Here is a 24,234-nt window from a genome sequence, read left to right on the forward strand (position 1 = left end):
GATGTATAATGGGCACACATGTCCTAGAAAATTCCCAATAGGTGTAATCATAGCAACGGTAAATATTAGGCTATAGCAATGGTATAAAAATAACCAGACATGCCCAGTCCCCAGACAGGCGCATGTCTAATGACCTAGACACACATGTAGAGTGCACTTATCCTGCTGACTACTACGAAATGTGTAATGGGCACATATGTACTGGAAAATGTCCAATATATCCCTCCTCTGGGGCCTAATAAGTCCCAAACCTTAACGTTTGTTTCAGTACAAGTGAGAAGGGAAGCACCTTCTATGTTGCTAAGGAGACAATCTGCCTCCCTTAAACCTTATCAAACTTTGCTTCACTTTCTCAATCACACTGGGGAGGCAGGTGTTAAGGCTTCTAGGAGTAGTGGGTGGAGGAGTCAGGCGCAGAGAGCAGGGTAGTTCAAAACGTGGATCTTTATTCCAAGAACAGATTAACGGTCACGCCAAACACAAGGGCACCATAAATACCCAGACCAACAAACAGGACGAAACTGTCCGGAAAAACGGAATCCACAATAATCCCCACACCATGAACAGAAAAACAAGCCGGCACAAAAGCCAGCGGGCCTACCGGGTTTAAATAGCCCAAAGCAAAACCCTAACAAAAATCAGGTGCAACTAATCAGACAAAACTAACTGAAACAGAAAAGGGGATCGGTGGCAGCAAGTAGGCCGGCGACGACGACCGCCGAGCGCCTCCCGAACAGGAAGAGGTACCATATTCGGCGGGATTCATGACAGCAGGACCAAATATATCCCTTTACATAGCTAGGAAGTAAAAGATCCCTCCTCAAGCCAATTGTCCTTTAACATACAGTGTAAAAGCATGTGCATGCATTTCCTAGCCTTGCCCTAGGTTCTCAGTTATGTCAAATATAAGAAAAACAAGAAAAACTTCTTTTTTAAATAAACTAAACCTCATAAACCCTTATAACATCGTTCTCAGTATGACACCTAAACATATGGCCCTCCTATTAAACCTGTTGAAGAATTAAGGGCAAGGTCCATAATTGGAAAACCCTAACATCATATATCATTCAGCAACTGAGTACATGGTTATATTCTGTTACACTATGTATATACTTTAAACACATTGTCTATCCCAACACAAGGTGCAGTCCCCCCTTTTTCAAATGGCACAGAAAATTGGGTCAGCATGATGAAAATGTCCAATTTTCACATCATCTAGTTTGCACCATTTGCACAAACCTCAAACTTCGCAGGTTCAGGTACTATTAATAAACCTGTCATGGAGTATTTGCTACACAGTATACAATTGTCCATTCTATGATTTTGGGCTGGCCCACTGAGCCCACTTCTACCAGCCATGTATTTCTCTTTTTTTTCTCAATTTTAGGTCAATGTTTGATTATGGGGTAGTTTCTTCATTGTGGCTACCCCAAGTGGTAACAGTTGTCCAGGTTTTCTGTAGCAACCCACTTTCTTGTGTTTCTGCTATTGTCTTAGTTGGTGTACTAGTGCTAGTGGGAGGTGTTTTTACCATTTCTTCTAGGTTTGCCACTGTTGCTGTCAAGGCCATTCTACCGTTCTTCATCTGCCCTGGTTTCCACTGTCTGTTAGGAAGACTATAGGGGCGGCAGGTAGCCTAGTGGTTAGAGTGTTGGACTAGTAACCGGAAGGTTGCAAGATTGAATCCCCGAGCTGACAAGGTAAAAATGAGTCGTTCTGCCCCTGAACAAGGCAGTTAACCCACTGTTTCTAGGCCGTCATTGAAAATAAGAATTTGTTCTTAACTGACTTGCCTAGTTGAATAAAGGTCAAATAAAATACAAAATGCAAGGGCAGATGTGAGGGCCTTCCCATTCTCCTGTCGTTATTTCTCTGTCCCCTTGGACAGTGCCTCCATTAGGGGTATCTGCCAGAGTAGGTATGTCATCAGGAGCAACAGGCATGTCCCTCCAGCCCATCCCTGGACACTCTGGATCTTCAGGCGAGGGTATCTGTTAACTATTGGGAGTTGCACGGTGATCCTTTTCTCCTCCACCATCAATTTGATTATGTGGCCAGATCAGTCTCTACACAGTATCCTACCATCAATTTGATAATGTGGGCAGATGTCAGTCTTTGTTGTGTATAATTATTTATCTCTATTCTACCATTTTGTAAAGTCTATATACTGTAACAGTATGAAAATAATCACACAGCACAGTGATTGGAACATGGCACATGGCATACCCCTCATACACCAGGCCATTGTCCTGGTGTATTAGCATCCTCTCCTTCCGTTCCCTCCGGACTCCTGCCTGGAGTATCAGCATCCTCTCCTTCCATTCCCTCCGGGCTCAATGGTCGTTCGATCGCCCTTGGAGCTTTGGTGCAGTGGTTTAGATGGTACCACGTGGACGGGGAACCTCTGGTCCTGGTTCAGGTTTTCGCCTTCTTTCCGTGAGGTTTTCAAACTCAGAGACTTATGGCCTCTGTTATATGATCACACCATGCACAATCTTATTTCCATCTCTCATCACACAACATAATGACATTCCAGCTGAAGCCGCTGACTTCCTTCACTTCAGCTGAGCTGCTTTTAGTTTCTCCACTTTCTTTATTCGGCCCCCTTGAACTTTGCGACCTTTTGCCACATTTCAGGCTTCAAACATAAAGATATAAAACTGTATTTTTTTGTGAAGAATCAACAACAAGTGGGACACAATCATGAAGTGGAACGACATTTATTGGATATTTCAAACTTTTTTAACAATTCAAAAACTGAAAAATTGGGCGGGCAAAATTATTCAGCCCCCTTAAGTTAATACTTTCTAGCGTCACCTTTTGCTGCGATTACAGCTGTAAGTCGCTTGGGGTATGTGTCTATCAGTTTTGCACATCGAGAGACTGAATTATTTCCCCATTCCTTCTTGCAAAACAGCTCGTACTCAGTGAGGTTGGATGGAGAGCATTTGTGAACAGCAGTTTTCAGTTCTTTCCACAGATTCTCGATTGGATTCAGGTCTGGACTTTGACTTGGCCATTCTAACACCTGGATATGTTTATTTTTGAACCATTCCATTGTAGATTTTGCTTTATGTTTTGGATCATTGTCTTGTTGGAAGACAAATCTCCGTCCCAGTCTCAGGTCTTTTGCAGACTCCATCAGGTTTTCTTCCAGAATGGTCCTGTATTTGGCTCCATCCATCTTCCCATCAATTTTAACCATCTTCCCTGTCCCTGCTGAAGAAAAGCAGGCCCAAACCATGATGCTGCCACCACCATGTTTGAAAGTGGGGATGGTGTGTTCAGGGTGATGAGCTGTGTTGCTTTTACGCCAAACATAACGTTTTGCATTGTTGCCAAAAAGTTCAATTTTGGTTTCATCTGACCAGAGCACCTTCTTCCACGTTTGGTGTGTCTCCCAGGTGGCTTGTGGCAAACTTTAAACGACACTTTTTATGGATATCTTTAAGAAATGGCTTTCTTCTTGCTACTCTTCCATAAAGGCCAGATTTGTGCAATATACGACTGATTGTTGTCCTATGGACAGAGTCTCCCACCTCAGCTGTAGATCTCCGCAGTACATCCAGAGTGATCATAGGCCTCTTGGCTGCATCTCTGATCAGTCTTCTCCTTGTATGAGCTGAAAGTTTAGAGGGACGGCCAGGTCTTGGTAGATTTGCAGTGGTCTGATACTCCTTCCATTTCAATATTATCGCTTGCACAGTGCTCCTTGGGATGTTTAAAGCTTGGGAAATCTTTTTGTATCCAAATCCGGCTTTAAACTTCTTCACAACAGTATCTCGGACCTGCCTGGTGTGTTCCTTGTTCTTCATGATGCTCTCTGCGCTTTTAACGGACCTCTGAGACTATCACAGTGCAGGTGCATTTATACGGAGACTTGATTACACACAGGTGGATTATATTTATCATCATTATTCATTTAGATCAACATTGGATCATTCAGAGATCCTCACTGAACTTCTGGAGAGAGTTTGCTGCACTGAAAGTAAAGGGGCTGAATAATTTTGTACGCCCAATTTTTCAGTTTTTGATTTGTTAAAAAAAGTTTGAAATATCCAATAAATGTCATTCCACTTCATGGTTGTGTCCCACTTGTTGTTGATTCTTCACAAAAAAATACAGTTTTATATCTTTATGTTTGAAGCCTGAAATGTGGCAAAAGGTTGCAAAGTTCAAGGGGGCCGAATACTTTCGCAAGGCACTGTATATATATACACTGCTCAAAAAAATAAAGGGAACACTTAAACAACACAATGTAACTCCAAGTCAATCACACTTCTGTGAAAGCAAACTGTCCACTTAGGAAGCAACACCGATTGACAATAAATTTTGCATGCTGTTGTGCAAATGGAATAGACAACAGGGGGAAATTATAGGCAATTAGCAAGACACTCCCAATAAAGGAGTGGTTCTGCAGGTGGTGACCACAGACCACTTCTCAGTTCCTATGCTTCCTGGCTGATGTTTTGGTCACTTTTGAATGCTGACGGTGCTTTCACTCTAGTGGTAGCATGAGATGGAGTCTACGACTCACACAAGTGGCTCAGGTAGTGCAGCTCATCCAGGATGGCACATCAATGCGAGCTGTGGCAAGAAGGTTTGCTGTGTCTGTCAGCGTAGTGTCCAGAGCATGGAGGCGCTACCAGGAGACAGGCCACTACATCAGGAGACGTGGAGGAGGCCGTAGGAGGGCAACAACCCAGCAGCAGGACCGTTACCTCCGCCTTTGTGCAAGGAGGAGCAGGAGGAGCACTGCAAGAGCCCTGCAAAATGACCTCCAGCAAGCCACAAACGTGCATGTGTCTGCTCAAACGGTCAGAAACAGACTCCATGAGGGTGGTATGAGGGCCCGACATCCACAGGTGGGGGTTGTGCTTACAGCCCAACACCGTGCAGGACGTTTGGCATTTGCCAGAGAACACCAAGATTGGCAATTTTGCCACTGGCGCCCTGTGCTCTTCACAGATGAAAGCAGGTTCCCACTGAGCACGTGTGACAGACGTGACAGAGTCTGGAGATGCCGTGGAGAACGTTCTGCTGCCTGCAACATCCTCCAGCATGACCGGTTTGGCGGTGGGTCAGTCTTGGTGTGGGGTGGCATTTCTTTGGGGGGCCGCACAGCCCTCCATGTGCACGCCAGAGGTAGCCTGACTGCCATTAGGTACCGAGATGAGATCCTCAGACCCCTTGTGAGACCATATGCTGGTGCGGTTGGCCCTGGGTTCGTCCTAATGCAAGACATTGCTAGACCTCATGTGGCTGGAGTGTGTCAGCAGTCCCTGCAAGAGGAAGGCATTGATGCTATGGACTGGCCCACCCGTTCCCCAGACCTGAATAAAATTGAGCACATCCGGGGCATCATGTCTCGCTCCATCCACCAACGCCACATTGCACCACAGACTGTCCAGGAGTTGGCGGATGCTTTAGTCCAGGTCTGGGAGGAGATCCCTCAGGAGACCATCCGCCACCTCATCAGGAGCATGCCCAGGCATTGTAGGGAGGTCATACAGGCACATGGAGGCCACACACACTACTGAGTCCCATTTTGACTTGTTGTAAGGACATTACATCAAAGTTGGATCAGCCTGTAGTGTGGTTTTCCACTTTAATTTTGAGTGTGACTCCAAATCCAGACCTCCATGGGTTGATAAATTTGATTTCTATTGATACCTTTTGTGTGATTTTGTTGTCAGCACATTCAACTATGTAAAGAAAAAAGAAGAATATCCAACCAAACAAAACTCTGAGTCGCATATTTCTTGAAAGTTTAACATAGTGTCTGAAATGTCACCCCTACAGTGGCTTGTGAAAGTATTCACCCCCCCTTGGCTTACAACCTGGAATTAAAATGTATTTTCTGGGGGTTTGTATCATTTGATTTACACAACATGCCTACCAATTTAATTCATACCACCGATTCAGAATTGGATTGAGGTCTGGGCTTTGACTAGGCCATTCCAATATATTTAATTGTTTCCCCTTAAACCACTCGAGTGTTGCTTTAGCAGTATGCTTAAGGCCATTGTCCTGCTGGAAGATGAAACCTCAGTCCCAGTCTCAAATCTCTGGAAGACTGAAACAGGTTTCCCTCTCAGATTTCCCTGTGTTTAGTGTCGCCCATCATTCCTTCAATTCTGACCAGTTTCCCAGACCCTGCCGATGAAAAACATCTCCACAGCATGATGCTGCCACCACCATGCTTCACATTGGGGATGGTGGTCTCGGGGTGATGCGAGGTGTTGGGTTTGCGCCAGACATAGCGTTTTCTTTGATGGCCAAAAAGCGACATTTTAGTCTCATCTGATCAGAGTACCTTCTTCCATATGTTTGGGGAGTCTCCCACATGCCTTTTGGTGAACACCAAATGTGTTTGCTTCTTTTTTTCTTTAAGCAATGGCTTTTTTCTGGCCACTCTTCCGTAAAGCCCAGCTCTGTGGAGTGTATGGATTAAAGTGGTCCTATGGACAGATTGTTATGCTGGTGAATGAGGACCCAAAAGCGACTTAACAGAAACAGAGTTTATTCCAGTCTTTAACAAAAACGATAATCCTGGATACTATCACAGGTAAAGTCCAAACAGGACAACTGAAACCCTCTAGTCAGAAGAGGGGAACAACAGGAGATGCGACCACAGACTGCAGGTCGCTTCGGGAAGGCGCAGGCCGTAGCTGATATAGACACCTGCTCACATGCAGCATCTGAAGAAGGCAAAAACACGACGGAACAAGAACACAGCACAGCAAACATCAAACAAGGATCCGACAAGGACAGACGCAGAAACAGAGGGAGAAATAGGGATTCTAATCAGAGGGCAAAATAGGGAACAGGTGTGAAAGAGTAAATGAGGTAGTTAGGAGAATGAGGAACAGCTGGGAGCAGGAACGGAACGATAGAGAGAGAGAGAGAGAGAGAGAGAGGAGAGAGAGGGATAGAAAGAGGGAAAGAACCTAATAAGACCAGCAGGGGGAAACGAATAGAAGAGGAAGCACAAGGACAAGACATGACAATATATGACAAAACATGACACAGATACTCCAATCTCCGCTGTGGAGCTTTGCAGCTCCTTCAGGGTTATCTTTGGTCACTTTGTTGACTCTCTGATTAATGCCCTCTTTGCCTAGTCCGTGAGTTTTGGTGGGCGTCCCTCCGGGGGATGGTCAAAGTTTCTGATATTTTTTCATAACCCTACACTGATCTGTACTTTTCCACAACTTTGTCCCTGACCTGTTTGGAGAGCTCCCTGGGCTTCATGGTGCCGGGTGCTTGGTGGTGCCCCTTGCTTAGTGGTGTTGCAGACAATGGGGCTTTTTTAGAACATGTATATAGAAATTATACAGTTGAAGTCGGAAGTTTACATATACCTGAGCCAAGTACATTTAAATTCAGTTTTTCACAAATCCTGATATTTAATCCTCGTAACAATTCCCTGTCGTAGGTCAATTAGGATCACCACTTTATTTCAAGAATGTGAAATGTCAGAATAATAGTAGAGAGAATGATTTTTTTCAGCTTTTTTTTCTTTCATCTCATGTGGGTCAGAAGTTTACATACACTCAATTAATATTTGGTAGCATTGCCTTTAAATTGTTTGACTTGGGTCAAACGTTTCGGGTAGCCTTCCACAAGCTTCCCACAAGTTGGGTGAATATTGGCCCCTTCCTCCTGACAGAGCACACGCTTTTTAGTTCTGCCCACACATTTTCTATAGGATTGAGGTCAGGGCTTTGAGATGGCCACTCCCATAACTTGACTTTGTTGTCCTTAAGCCATTTTGCCACATCTTTGGAAGTATGCTTGGGGTCATTGTCCATTTGGAAGATCCATTTGCGAAGAAGCTTTAACTTCCTGACTGATGTCTTGAGATGTTGCTCCAATATATCCACGTAGTTTTCCTTCCTCATGATGCCATCTATTTTGTGAAGTGCACCAGTCCCTCCTGCAGCAAAGCACCCCCACAACATGATGCTGTCACCCCTGTGCTTCACGGTTGGCATGGTGTTCTTCGGCTTGCAAGCCTCCCCTTTTCCTCCAAACATAACGAATGTTAATATTGCCAAACAGTTATATTTTTGTTTCATCAGACCCCAGAGGACATTACTCCAAAAAGTATGATCTTTGACCCCATGTGCAGTTGCAAACCGTAGCCTGGATTTTTTATGGCGGTTTTGGAGCAGTGGCTCCTTCCTTGCTGAGCGGCTTTTCAGGGTATGTCAAATCAAATCAAATCAAATCAAATCAAATTTTATTTGTCACATACACATGGTTAGCAGATGTTAATGCGAGTGTAGCGAAATGCTTGTGCTTCTAGTTCCGACAATGCAGTGATAACCAACAAGTAATCTAACTAACAATTCCAAAACTACAGTCTTATACACAGTGTAAGGGGATAAGGAACATGTACATAAGGATATATGAATGAGTGATGGTACAGAGCAGCATACAGTAGATGGTATCGAGTACAGTATATACATATGAGATGAGTGTGTAGACAAAGTAAACAAAGTGGCATAGTTAAAGTGGCTAGTGATACATGTGTTACATAAGGATGCAGTCGATGTTGTAGAGTACAGTATATACATATGTATATGAGATGAATAATGTAGGGTAAGTAACATTATATAAGGTAGCATTGTTTAAAGTGGCTAGTGATATATTTACATCATTTCCCATCAATTCCCATTATTAAAATGGCTGGAGTTGGGTCAGTGTCAATGACAGTGTGTTGGCAGCAGCCACTCAATGTTAGTGGTGGCTATTTAACAGTCTGATGGCCTTGAGATAGAAGCTGTTTTTCAGTCTCTCGGTCCCAGCTTTGATGCACCTGTACTGACCTCGCCTTCTGGATGATAGCCAGGCAGTGGTTCGGGTGGTTGATGTCCTTGATGATCTTTATGGCCTTCCTGTAACAACGGGTGGTGTAGGTGTCCTGGAGGGCAGGTAGTTTGCCCCCGGTGATGCGTTGTGCAGTCCTCACTACCCTCTGGAGAGCCTTACGGTTGAGGGCGGAGCAGTTGCCGTACCAGGCGGTGATACAGCCTGGTACAGGACTAGTTTTACTGTGGATATAGATAATTTTGTACTTGTTTCCTCCAGCATCTACACAAGGTCCTTTGCTGTTGTTCTGGGATTGATTTGCACATTTCGCACCAAAGTACGTTCATCTCTAAGAGACAGAACGTGTCTTCTTCCTGAGCGGTATGACAGCTGCGCGGTCCCATGGTGTTTATACTTGCGTACTATAGTTTGTACAGATGAACGTGGTACCTCTAGACGTTTGGAAATTGCTCAAGGATGAACCAGACTTGTGGAGGTCTACATTTTTTTCTGAGGTCTTGGTTGATTTCTTTTGATTTTCCCATAATGTCATGCATTATGTCAATTAGCCTATCAGAAACTTCTAAAGCCATGACATTTTCTGGAATTTCCCAAGCTGTTTAAAGGCACAGTCAACAGTATGTTAACTTTTGACCCACTGACCCATTGTGATACAGTGAATTATAATCTGTCTGTAAACAATTGTAAACAATTGTTGGAAAAATGACTTGTGTCATGCACAAAGTAGATGTCCTAACCGACTTGCCAAAACTATAATTTGCTAACAAGAAATGTGTGGACTGTTTCAATAACTCCAACCCAAGTGTATGTAAACTTCCAATTTCAACTGTATAGACTGAGATCATGTGACAGATCATATGGCACTTAGATTGCATACAGGTGGACTTGATTTAACTAATTATGTGACTTCTGAAGATATTTGGTTGCACCAGATCTTATTTAGGGGCTTCTTAGCAAAGGGGGTGAATACATATGCACGCACCACTTTTCAGTTGTGTTTTTTTTTTTTTTTTGAAGCAAGTACATTTTTTCATTTCATTTCACCAATTTGGACTATTTTTGTATCTATATTACATGAAATCCAAATAAAAATCGATTTAAATTACAGGTTGTGATGCAACAAAATAGGAAAAACACCAAAGGGGATGAATACTTTTACAAGGCACTGTATCTCTTCTACTCTCACCATGATCTGGGTATGTGTAATGTTCAATTTAACTTCATTAACTCCCTATATTGTGCACAGTAAGCTGTCCTCCTTCTCCTATGAGCTATCTCCTGTAACAATATACAATCTCTGGGAATGATACTCCTCTATCACCACAACATTAATTTATGAGCCACCACAGATTTTTACTGCAGTCAAGTTACATCCCACTTAACATCCCTATGTAAACATTCTGTCTCAAACACCTCCTCCTACTACATATACATTTGCACATATATCATTCCATCTAACCCATAACACACTAGTCCCTACTCCTAATAATGCACTTCTTTAGTTATAAACATACCACAACATTCTCAAATCAATTAGTCAATATACATTTATCCCTCCTCTGGAACATGGATCACTCTGATGTTATCAAAACCTAATAAACATATTGACTTGAAAAGGAAAGAGAAAAAAAAGTACACCTTTAATTACTTCACACCATCCCTTGATGCTACAAACTATAATTTTAATTACATGGTTAAACAAAATAGAACAAAAAACTTCATGGCTAACCTAAGCTATCATCCAGTGAGTTCCCTAACAACCTCCCTGGACATTTCTGGTTTCTGGAGCCTCCCTCTGCCTAATAAATTTGAGCAGTGCCCTCACCCCCCCACCATTCGAAAGCAACTCTCTCTCTCAAATCAAATCAAATCAAATTTTATTTGTCACATACACATGGTTAGCAGATGTTAATGCGAGTGTAGCGAAATGCTTGTGCTTCTAGTTCCGACAATGCAGTGATAACCAACAAGTAATCTAACTAACAATTCCAAAACTACTGTCTTATACACAGTGTAAGGGGATAAAGAATTTGTACATAAGGATATATGAATGAGTGATGGTACAGGGCAGCATACAGTAGATGGTATCGAGTACAGTATATACATATGAGATGAGTATGTAGACAAAGTAAACAAAGTGGCATAGTTAAAGTGGCTAGTGATACATGTATTACATAAGGATGCAGTCGATGATGTAGAGTACAGTATATACGTATGCATATGAGATGAATAGTGTAGGGTAAGTAACATTATATAAGGTAGCATTATTTAAAGTGGCTAGTGATATATTTACATCATTTCCCATCAATTCCCATTATTAAAGTGGCTGGAGTTGGGTCAGTGTCAATGACAGTGTGTTGGCAGCAGCCACTCAATGTTAGTGGTGGCTGTTTAACAGTCTGATGGTCTTGAGATAGAAGCTGTTTTTCAGTCTCTCGGTCCCAGCTTTGATGCACCTGTACTGACCTCGCCTTCTGGATGATAGCGGGGTGAACAGGCAGTGGTTCGGGTGGTTGATGTCCTTGATGATCTTTATGGCCTTCCTGTAACATCCGAATCATAACTATAACAGTTTGTAAAGTATCCAACTCAAATTCAGAATGACAGTCCTTAAGTGCTTACTTTGAGTCTATGACTCGAATTCCAGCTTTTTAACTAAGACACATAATCCCGGTTAGAAAGTACATTTTTAAATGGAACCTTTTATTGCTGTTAATAACTCTTCTGATTACAGCCCACTTTGTCCCTGTTTTCCTGTCGTAAGTGGTCTTGTAACGAAAGATCAGTATCACAATGCATCCTTAGTCTAAACTGTTCCTCCCCCCTTTCCTTCTCCCAGCACTTATCATTCTAGCTTGTCTTTTACATATATTGTTTAAAGTTATTCTTCCCAATGGCACATGTAACTCTTGCCTGTCCCATTTGATGGCCCGTGATAATGTCCCAATTTTAATCTCCAACGTACACAAGTCTCTCACCTGAGCCGTTCTCTCTCTTCACACTCACTCCACAAGCGCCCTCAGCACTCCTGCCCCGGTTTATGGCTCGGACTCAGATAAAAGTGTTACAAGTCACTGTGCATTGCATGCTTTTGTCACTCTTTCTTCAGCCGGTCAGGGAGGGTTTTGAGGTTCACACACACTGTTTGTGGTCAAATTATTCCTACCATGCATTAAGATACAATCTGACGTCACCTTCCATGATAACCTCAACAAAAAAAACAGATCAGACCAACAGTTTAGTTCAATTCATTTCTGTTTCAGGAAATCCAGACAAGCATTGACTATATGACAAATGATTCATTAACCTTTTCTTAATAACATTATATTATGAGAAATGTCAAAGCGCATACTGTTACTACTAAAACCTTTGTCAAAATGAGTTCATACTATCTTATTTTCCTAGCGATCGCTCTGAAGAGTTACCAGATCAGAACGTTATCACCCTAACCCCTTGCAGAAATCCCAAGCTCCATAAATCCCAATCTGGTGAAATTTGTATCGAAACAAAAACAAAAAATTAAATGAGCAATTTACATTATGACTCTCCATTTGGAGTAACTGTCGTCCCTTAACATATATCTTTCCTTCTGTATGCAGACTGAACAAAGTACATTTGTAGATTTACCCAGAGACCAGGACCCCAGGAAACTGGTAATGTTCCCCTTCGAAGACATGATTCAAAAATGTGTTAAATAAAAAATAAACCAATTCAAATAACTAATCAACTTAGAATTACAACTCTTTATAACTCACGAAGGAAATATTAGAATCTCATACAGTAATGGTACAATTTGAATAGATACTGGTGCTTCTCATTCATTTTATAATTAAATCCCACCTGTTCTTGTTATTTCTAGTGAGATAGATAAGGCCTCACCAGAAAGACAGGATACAGGGCATTCGACACCATTAAAATATGTCCTCTCCCTTTTCTTTCCCTGACCTTCCCGAAACCATTTAAACATGTTTCAAAGCATTTCCATTCTTCTGCATACCCAATTTAAAACTGAAATGAAAAAACTCACAGGTTCAACAGCACTAACGCATAATCATAACCGGTGAAATGTGCACGCGTGCTGTTGTGTGTGTGTGTGTGTGTGGTAAACCATATGACAAAAACAAACAATAATGGCCAGGCCTTATTTAATTTGGTAATTTCTCTTCATCACTGAATCATACCTATACTGAATTATACCTATAAAACTGCCTAATTTCACTAACTGCTCTCCCAAGACCATAGCCTCAGGAAACATTTCAGAGAGAGGTAATGAGACACCCTCCTCTTCTGGAAAGGAAAGTGTACATTTCGTTAGCATTCACTATGCTACATCTTAATCAGCAATCCCAAAGTATTATTTATAAACCAAACATGATCATGGTAAATCCACTGTCCTTACTCCAATCATTAAATGTTTGTTTTAATCCACCCCATTCTTTATTTAGCATGTACTACCTTTAACACAATTCACTCCCATTTGGTATTATATGATTGGTCCCTCTCTTCCATAACCATGTACAATTATCCTGATATCGTTACAAGACCAATGTCCAATCAACATATGTAATAGCTGTTTCACCTTAGATTGTTCCTGTTAGCCTTTCTAAATGGAATACCTTTTCCTGTTGCAAATGTAGTCAATTTCTCAGTGATATTTGATCCAAGGTATCTAATAAAAAGTTGTTTGAGACTTGGCCTCCTATGTCTCCCTTAATTACCATACCTACTGTATTGGATGCAAGAATCCTACTCAAGACACATCAGACTCCATTAAGTGGAATCGACCCCATCTAAAATAAACAATCCCAGAACCCCTTTCTGGTAATCCTATCAGTTTAACCTGTTGCATTAGTTTAGTAAAATACAAAACTGTTGTTTAACAAATGTAGAACCTTCAAAACGTTGGAGCTGTCTTATCAGCTTAATAGTCAATTCTTATTTAATTCCGCTTTTATTACTAGACACTGTTCCATGTAATGGAAACAGATTATAATTTTGGAATACATGAACTTCCTGCTCAAATTCACTGCTGTTACCCAACTATAAAACCAGGCAACAATAACCAGAAACTGTCAAAGTGTCACGACTTCCGCCAAAGTCGGTCCCTCTCCTTGTTTGGGCGGTGTTCGGCGGTCGACGTCACTGGCCTTCTAGCTGATCACTGATCCATTTTTCATTTTCCACTGATTTTGTCTCGTCTTCCTTCACACCTACTTCATATCCCATCAATTATATATTGTGTATTTAACCCTCTGTTTCCCCTCATGTCCTTGTCGGAGATTGTTTGTTTATATGTTCGTGTATTATGTATTGGTGCATGATGGGTGATTTTACCCACTTTTATTTATCTTGCCATTTTGGTTATGAAGTTTTACATTTACATTTAAGTCATTTAGCAGACGCTCTTATCCAGAGCGACTTACAAATTGGTGCATTCACCTTATGACATCCAGTGGAACAACCACTTTACAATAGTGCATCTAAATATTTTAAGGGGGGGTGAGAAGGATTACTTTATCCTATCTAGGTATTCCTTAAAGAGGTGGGGTTTCAGGTGTCTCCGGAAGGTGGTGATTGACTCCGCTGTCCTGGCGTCGTGAGGGAGTTTGTTCCACCATTGGGGAGCCAGAGCAGCGAACAGTTTTGACTGAGCTGAGCGGGAACTGTACTTCCTCAGTGGTAGGGAGGCGAGCAGGCCAGAGGTGGATGAACGCAGTGCCCTTATTTGGGTGTAGGGCCTGATCAGAGCCTGGAGGTACTGAGGTGCCGTTCCCCTCACAGCTCCGTAGGCAAGCACCATGGTCTTGTAGCGGATGCGAGCTTCAACTGGAAGCCAGTGGAGAGAGCGGAGGAGCGGGGTGACGTGAGAGAACTTGGGAAGGTTGAACACTAGACGGGCTGCGGCGTTCTAGTTTTGTTAAGTCTATTAAACGACTCCATTTATATCAGGTTCAATTCTCCTGCGCCTGACTTCCCTGCCACCTACACACACGCGATTACACAAAGAATGTTTCTCATACCTCTACTTCAAATATCCCACTACCTGCTTGCTTTCAACCGCAGCAAATCTTTTTTGCAATCTCAAGGCTCAATCCTTCTACTCATCACTTAACCTTGTATTGAAACCTCATCTTTTCAAATTACTAAAATATCGCATCATTAGAGTGCTATAAAAACACTAATAACATATTACCATTCACATACTGTCAAACAATCATTACCTTTATATCAATCCTCCTTATCAATATAACTATATTTTTAATCACTAACCTCTGCTTCACACTCATTAAACATCTATTATTTTAAGATGAACTTGTAAGGCCCAAATGTAGGAAATACATCAACCAATTTTTTATCAATCCAAACAATTAATCTTCGAAATTCTTACTTTCCAATTCACTAACTCTCCTTTGTTACCTTCCCCAGTCTACATCTCTCCCCTTAAACTCAGAAAGCTCTCCGCAATCTCAACCATACTCCACCTCTGTCTTTCCGCTAACGCTACTTCATTAAGTTAACCATTTTTCTTTAATTATAGTCAGAACAACGTAACTTCTACTTTTCTCAGGGAGGCCACTTGAATTACTCTTATCTCTTCCTCGCTTCTGTCACTTCAATAAATCTTTTTTTTAGAATAAAATGAAATAAAGTCTCACTACTAAGGTTTTCTAGTCAAGTCGCATGGTTCTCAAAACCCCCAAATATATTCTCTTGTTTCACCGGTTGTACTCTACCATAGCTATAATTCCTTGTGTCCCTGCTCTACCACATAGTTTACTAATGTGGCAATGTTTGGCATGTGAGTTTCTTCGTCTTTTTACGCCAATAACAAGTACACTACCTTACATATTGTATCAACACAGAACCCCCAAATTTACACCCTTTAGCTCTTGTTTGAATGCGGCGTGATACAAAGTATGACTATTTTTAAATATCATTCGTGCTCTCGCCCGTATACACTGCCAATTTTAATATGTTACCTAATATCCACTGTCCTTGATTCTCACAAGGATTATTCAACCCCAAAAGCCGCCAATGAACAGGGTTGATCCAAACGTTGATTCATAATGCCTAATACTTTTTTCCCCCACAAGGCGGTCAACTACCCAAGCTAACTGGCTAAAGTTTGTTAAAAAAGTTGGTGACTAACTGTGCTTCTGGCAATAATTCAATAACGTTATTTCCCTGACGTTTACGAACACCGGCCATGTTGAGCATTCGTAAATTTATAAGTTATTCTGCACTCTGGTACATTCAAACTAGAACTTTGAAATCCAAACAAAATAGCCTGAGCGATTCTACCAAGTACCCCATTCAACAGTATCCATACTCAAATAGTGTGGTTCATGTGATTACGCTGATAGAACGCTAACATCAATACACTGGTATATTGAGCTTTTGATTTTGGTTTTATGTGATTGTGTCAATTCATAATTGCCTCCCTGAATTCTTTATTTGATTTGAATTCTCCGTGAGCAGGGAAATGTTGCCCAATATTATTTGCTCAATTCTTCCCATATTCGAGCCGAATTGGTAGAATTTTTGTGCGCTTCTTTCAGCGACTCCATGGTTTTATTAAAATCCTCTAGCTTCATATTACGGCGAGAAACAGGGCCGTTTGTCAACATATGAATAATTATTATTCCCAAACCTCTCCCTACTGTGTCTAGGGTGTTTTAGATTTCTTCACTCCCTTCTATATTACGTACCTTTATTAACTACTTTCCAAGCCTCTCCCTATTTTCCTGTGATATCCGTATTTATTCTTTGCTTTATTGTGCTATTCACTATATTAAAACCACTTTCTTTCTCTTGTTCTTAGATTTCTCTCTACTCGTCCAGGGCTAAATATTTCTAACGGTCTGTTAAAGCCCTGAACGACTTGACCACACCCTATTCCCTCCTATGTATGTCCACGTTTGTAACGGTTTTCCTCCTCTTCTGAGGAGGAGTAGGAAGGATCGGACCAATATGCAGCGTGGTACGTGTCCATGTTAATATTTATTGAAACTGAACACAAAATAACAAGAGAACTAACGAAAACGAAACAGTTCTGTCTGCTGCAGACACAGAGACAGAAAACAACTACCCACAACCCATAGTGGGAAAACAGGCTGCCTAAGTATGGTTCTCAATCAGAGACAACGATTGACAGCTGCCTCTGATTGGGAACCATACCAGACCAAAACCAGAAATAGAAAACATAGAACAAAAACATAGAATGCCCACCCCAACTCACGCCCTGACCAAACTAAAATAGAGACATAAAAAAGGAACTAAGGTCAGGACGTGACAACATTATTTTTGTTTCTCTGATTCTTGTACTCGATCTATTGGTTATTGCCCCGTCTCTAGCTTTTTTATAATTGTTCTCTCTTTTTGAGTATATTCTTACTTCAAATATCCCAATTTCTATATTTCTCTGAACTCTATATTCGTCTACCTTGCAACACACTATGCAATTTTCAATGGCCTTACGGGCAATCGCTGATGTCGTCTTGACATTTATTACTATTTCACTATAATGTTCATGTATTTTTCATTTATTCATCCTAACTATTCAAACTTCTAGTATCATATATCATATTACTTCATGTACCATTCACACTCCCCTCCTTTAGTGCGGGACTGGGTGCGTCTTCCCTACCAGGTCACACTTTAAGCAACGTTTCGGGAGAGGTGCGTGGCTCTTTCCCCACCAACAGCAGAGAACTTTTACACTTACTTTCACACTTTCTCACGCTTTTCTAAGCAACCTGAAAATTCAACATTTTTCTGATTCACTTCCTCAACACAGAAAAGACAGTATTCCAAGCAGTCCCCATTGATCGATTCATATCCTCAATGCAATAGGCGGTATCAGAGGATTTCTACCCATCCAAGCAGTCCTTATCGATTGACTTCCTCAACACGATAAGCGGTATCAGAGGATTTCTACCCATCCAAGCAGTCCTTATCGATTGACTTCCTCAACACGATAAGCGGTATCAGAGGATTTCTACCCATCCAAGCAGTCCTTATCGATTGACTTCCTCAACACGATAAGCGGTATCAGAGGATTTCTACCCATCCAAGCAGTCCTTATCGATTGACTTCCTCAACACGATAAGCGGTATCAGAGGATTTCTACCCATCCAAGCAGTCCTTATCGATTGACTTCCTCAACACGATAAGCGGTATCACAGGATTTCTACCCATCCAAGCAGTCCTTATCGATTTTGACTTCCTCAACACGATAAGCGGTATCACAGGATTTCTACCCATCCAAGCAGTCCTTATTGATTGACTTCCTCAACACGATAAGTGGTATCACAGGATTTCTATTTCATGTTATTTGACCATGCAGATGGACTGTTGCCACTCCAAGCTTGATCAAACAGAACAGTCAACAGGGCAGACAGACAACCTGAACAAGACTGAACACACCCACCCCAGATGAGCAACTGAGCGAGCTGGATGAATTCAATTGGCTGACTCTGACTGATTGAATAAGATGAAGGGGCTGTGTTTTGTACGCAAACACAAGCATGTCTAAAACAAATAAGTCCAGCCAAACTGAATCAGACAACACAGTCACAACTCAAAAAGATTGAACAAACTGGTCAGATGTACCGCCCGAACAAATTAGTGAATAACCCCACTCAACTGAGCCAGTCAAGCCAGATGAAGCACACAACTCTCCCTCTGCAGTGGTCACACACCAATGAATATACTCTATTTTCACTGTTGCAACCTTCAAAGCTTTTTATCCCATCATTATTTTGCATGCATTTCATTTGAACTCAAAAGCTCCCAATATATCTTTGGTTTGGCAAATTTGGAGAGACCCACTGTGACCTACCGCTGAGGCAGGTTTCTGGAGCGAACCACATAATCTCTATACTATAGACACAAGCTAAGCTTACCTTGTTTTTCAAGTGGCCGCTTATTTGTGCAGTTCATCCAAGAGGCCCCGTCTGCAGCTGCAGATTTTCACTGTCTCTGGTCCCTTTTTGCCACTCCTAGCAAGCTCACCATTTACAGTGGGGCAATAAAGTATTTAGTCAGCCACCAATTGTGCAAGTTCTCCCACTTTAAAAGATTTTCACTCAAAATCTCACGATACATGGCCCATTCATTATTTCCTTTACACGGATCAGTCATCCTGGTCCCTTTGCAGAAAAACAGCCCCAAAGCATGATGTTTCCACCCCCATGCTTCACAGTAGGTATGGTGTTCTTTGGATGCAACTCAGCATTCTTTGTCCTCCAAACATGACGAGTTGAGTTTTTACCAAAAAGTTATATTTTGGTTTCATCTGACCATATGACATTCTCACAATCTTCATCTGGATCATCCAAATGCTCTCTAGCAAACTTCAGAAGGACCTGGACATGTACTAGCTTAAGCAGGGGGACACATCTGGCACTGCAGGATTTGAGTCCCTGGCGGCGTAGTGTGTTACTGATGGTAGGCTTTGTTACTTTGGTCCCAGCTCTCTGCAGGTCATTCACTAGGTCTCCCTGTGTGGTTTTGGGATTTTTGCTCACCGTTCTTGTGATCATTTTGACCCCACGGGGTGAGATCTTGCATGGAACCCCAGATCGAGGGAGATTATCAGTGCTCTTGTATGTCTTCCATTTCCTAATAATTGCTCCCACAGTTGATTTCTTCAAACCAAGCTGCTTACCTATTGCAGATTCAGTCTTCCCAGCCTGGCACAAGTCTACAATTTTGTTTCTGGTGTCCTTTGACAGCTCTTTGGTCTTGGCCATAGTGAAGTTTGGAGTGTGACTGTTTGAGGTTGTGGACAGGTTTCTTTTATACTGATAACAAGTTCAAACAGGTGCCATTAATACAGGTAACGAATGGAGGACAGAGGAGCCTCTTAAAGAAGAAGTTACAGGTCTGTGAGAGCCAGAAATCTTGTTTGTTTGTAGGTGACCAAATACTTATTTTCCACCATAATTTGCTAATAAATTCATAAAAAATCCTACAATGTGATTTTCTAATTTTGTCTGTCATAGTTGAAGTTTACCTATGATGAAAATTACAGGTCTCTCTCATCTTTTTAAGTGGGAGAACTTGCACAATTGGTGGCTGACTAAATACTTTTTTGCCCCACTGTATGTTGTGGAACTATTCAGTCAAAAACATTTCTCAAATACCGGAGCCTGTGAGTTCAAATAGACTTTTATTACAAAGTAATATAAGTCGAGCTGGTTCATTAAATCAACTAACTTTCCAGCCTTGGCAACCACTTTTTATACAGGTTTCATCCTTACGTCACACACATAGTAACTCCTCTTTATGTTAATGATTCATCCCCTCTGGCATTTAGCCACCATTATGTTTTTGCCTTTAACTAATTTTAGATTTGTTTCATATTTGGGCATAGAAACATTAGAGCCATAGCAATGGTACAAAAATAAACAGACATGTTCACTCCCCAGACAGGTGCATGTCCAATGGTGCCCAATGAGCTAGCCACACATACAGAGCGAAACCTATTCTGTTGACCACTCTAAGATGTACAGTTGAAGTTGGAAGTTCACATACACTTAAACTATAGTTTTGGCAAGTCGGTTAGGACATCTACTTTGTGCATGACACAAGTAATTTCTCCAACAATTGTTTACAGACAGATTATTTTACTGTATCACAATTCCTGTGGGTCAGAAGTTTACATACACTAACTTGACTGTGCCTTTAAACCGCTTGGAAAATTCCAGAAAAGGAAGCTTCATGGCTTTAGAAGCTTCTGATAGGCTAATTGACATAATTTGTTTATTTCAAGACCTAACTTCAAACTCAATGCCTCTTTGCTTCACATCATGGGAAAATCAAAAGAAATCAGCTAAGACCTCAGAAAGATATTGTAGACGTCCACAAGTCTGGTTCATCCTTGGGAGCAATTTCCAAAAGCCTGAAGGTACCACGTTCATCTGTACAAACAACAGTACGCAAGTATAAGCAACATGGGACCACGCAGCCATCATGCCGTTCAGGAAGGAGACGCATTCTGTCTACTAGAGATGAAAATACTTTGGTGTGAAAAGTGCAAATCAATCCCAGAACATCAAAGGACATTGTGAAGATGCTGGAGGAAACAGGTACAAAAGTATCTATATCCACAGTAAAAACGAGTCCTATATCGAAATGACCTAAAAGACCACTCAGCAAGGAAGAAGCCACTGCTCCAAACCACCATAAACAAGCCAGACTACGTTTTGCAACTGCGCATGTGGACAAATATCATACTTTTTGGGGTAATGTCCCCTGGTCTGATTAATCAAAAATAGAACTGTATGGCCATAATGACCATTATTATGTTTGGAGGAAAAAGGGGGAGGCTTGCAAGCCGAAGAACACCATCCCAACCGTGAAGCACGGGGGTGGCAGCATCATGTTGTGGGGGTGCTTTGCTGCAGGAGGGACTGGTGCACTTCAAAAAATACATGGCATCATGAGGGAGGAAAATTATGTGGATATATTGGAGCAACATCTCAAGACATCACCCATGAAGTTGAAGCTTGATCGCAAATGGATCTTCCAAATGGACAATGACCCAAGCATACTTCCAACGTTGTGGCAAAATGGCTTAAGGACAACAAAGTCAAGGTATTGGAGTGGCCATCACAAAGCTCTGACCTCAATCCTATAGAACATTTGTGGGCAGAACTGAAAAAGTGTGTGCGAGCAAGGAAGCCTACAATCCTGACTCAGTTACACCAGCTCTGTCAGAACGAGTGGGCTAAAATTCACCCAACTTATTGTGGGAAGCTTGTGGAAGGCTACCCGAAACATTTGACCCAAGTTAAACAATTTAAAGGCAATGCTACCAAATACCAATTGAGTGTATGGAAACTTCTGACCCACTGGGAATGTGATGAAAGAAATAAAAGCTGAAATAAATCACTCTACTATTATTCTGACATTTCACATTCTTAAATGGTAAATAAATTCTTAAATTCTTAAGTTGTGATCCTAATTGACCAAGGACATGGAATTTTTACTAGGATTAAACTGAGTTTAAATGTAGTTGGCTGAGGTGTATGTAAATGTCCAACTTCAACTGTATAATGGGCACACATGTTCTAGAAAATTCCCAATAGGTGTAACCATAGCAACAGTAAATATTAGGCCATAGCAATTTTACAAAAATAACCAGACATGCCCACTCCCCAGACAGGTGCATGTCTAATGGTGTCTATTGACCTAGACACACATGTAGAGTGCACTTATCCTGCTGACTACTACGAAATGTATATGGAGGCACATATGTTCTAGAAAATGTCCAATGTCAACTGCAAAACATACAGAATCCTGCAGCATGGGTACTGACCAAGACCAGACAAAAAGCACACATTACACCGGTTTTAAGGTCTCTGCACTGGCTGCCTGTGAGTTTTATAATTAATTTAACGATTTTTCTATTGGTTTTTAAATCCATGTTAGACATGCTTTTAAGTTATGTACCTACTGTAGTAGGTCCCCAGTCGGTCCCTCTGGTACTGGCCTTTTAACTATCCCAATTAAAGCCTCGGACCAAGAGGCATGGGAGGCAGCCTTTAATTACTATGCCCCCAGCCTCTGGAATAGCCTGCCAGAGAACCTGAGGGGGGCCGAAACCGTGGACATATTTCAAAGAGATCTTAAAACACACATTTTATCTTTGCTTTTCTTCAGGTTGTTTTTTAGTTGTTCAGTTTTTATTGTTATTCTTTTTTTATCCTCTTGTTTGTTGTGTGGTAAATATTTCTGTTTTTATTTTCATTGTTTTTATTTGTTTTGTTTTTTAAATCTGTGAAGCACATTATATTGCATTCCTTGTCTGAAATGTGTTGTATAAATAAAGCTTGATTTGATAGGCGCGTGGATTCAACAGTGTGGTCTGGGTGAAGCAACCTATGAGCTCTCTTTAGCACTGTACCATGAAAGAACAGAGGATGAGAAACTCCGATTTACATATAACTCGCTTCCGGATGACTCTATTCATCCACAATAAAAGACAAATACAGTACAGCCACAAATAACAGTATAGCAGAAAAGTGTTTTCAATATTCTCCAGAACTATTTTTCTAGGAAGGAAAACAGATAGATGCACTTGGAAGGATAAAAGCAGACAATCTGCCACTCTCAGATACACATCTCTCTCTCTCTCTCTTGAGTGTGCTCTCTTTCTGTCCCTGCCCTCTCTCTCTCTTGCTTTCTGTCTCTGACAGCCATCCTGTAGAGAGGGACAGCTTGGTGCCTCCAGGGAGATCCTTATCACCACATGATCTCCCTGCCCCCTCAGACTGTGTTGTATAGAGAGGCATGTACTGTGTGTGTGTGTTTGTTTGAGTGTGTGTACTTGTGTGTGCGTGTGTGTGTGTGTGTGTGTGTGTGTGCGCGTGTGTGTGTGTGTGCTTGTGTGTGTGTGCATGTGTGTGCGTGCGTGCGTTTGGCCCTGTGTGTGTAACCTTGTGTGTTTGTCTATGTCTGTGTCAGTGTGTGTCCCTGTGTGTTTCTGTCATAGTTCTGTCAGTGCATATGAGTCAGAGGACAGTCACTCAGAGAGCTGCCTCCAGCCCATAAAGAAGGGGAATGATGTGGCTGCTGCTGGACACTCCCTCCGCTCGCTACGAGCTTCACTGTTTTCAACCAGAACATAATGAAATCAATGACGGGGGCGTGACGATGGTAAACACAGCGATTCATCCTGAGAGGACAATAAAACACTGCGTCTACATCACCAATTTGTCTGAAAACATCCGTACCTTGTATAATGGTGGAGCCTTTGCGTACGTAATCAGCTAGGACGATGTGAGGGGTATATTCGGGCCGTGACACAAAGTGGAATGTGGAATGAGTGTGTAAGCCACAGAAGATCAACACGTCATGACTGAAGTTAGCAAACAATCCACCCCTGTCCTCTTCTTCCCTCCTCATCTTCTACTACTCACTCTCCTGTGTGCGTGTCATTTATTGTGTGTTTGCTATATGTTCTCATGTTGTTGTGGTTACTTAGTCTCACATCCCCAAATGAAATTGCCATTTGGGATGAATTAAATTGAATCCCCTCCCTCTCCTCCATGCAGGTCCTGAAGGGCTGTAAGAAGCTAGCCATGTCAGTGTGTTCTGTGGGCCGTATCCCTGGCGGTTATATCACCAACCACATCTACACCTGGGTGGACCCTCAGGGCCGCAGTGTCTCCCCTCCCTCCGACCTGGAGAAGCAGGAGCAGCACAGCACCCTGGGACGGCAGGACAGCCAGAGACGTGGACACACACAGGAGAGGGCTGAGAAGACGGTGAGACTGATATTGGAACGTTGGTTGTCATACTTTTTGAATTCTCAGCAAGGTTCAAACCATTTCTCTATCCATCAGCACATTCTGTTGCCGGGGAAGCGGAGCTATGTTGGTAGAGAAT

The 24,234-nt window shown here is 41.9% G+C and overlaps 1 protein-coding gene across 4 annotated transcripts in view; it reads left to right on the top strand.

Annotated features, from left to right (window-relative positions):
- The window catches only part of LOC124034064 (whirlin-like), a 109,527-nt gene that overhangs the window by 32,537 nt on the left and 52,756 nt on the right, over positions 1-24,234 (top strand). For all 4 annotated transcript variants that reach the window (XR_006838503.1, XM_046346777.1, XM_046346778.1 and 1 more), the window contains exon 2: positions 23,901-24,113. Coding sequence is in view for 3 of the 4 variants with exons in the window: in XM_046346777.1 (XP_046202733.1) it covers positions 23,901-24,113 (213 nt within the window). In the remaining variant the exon portion in view is untranslated. The remainder of the gene's footprint in view (positions 1-23,900; positions 24,114-24,234) is intronic.

The sequence above is a fragment of the Oncorhynchus gorbuscha genome, linkage group LG04 (genome assembly GCF_021184085.1).
Source record: "Oncorhynchus gorbuscha isolate QuinsamMale2020 ecotype Even-year linkage group LG04, OgorEven_v1.0, whole genome shotgun sequence".
Lineage (NCBI taxonomy): Eukaryota > Metazoa > Chordata > Actinopteri > Salmoniformes > Salmonidae > Oncorhynchus > Oncorhynchus gorbuscha.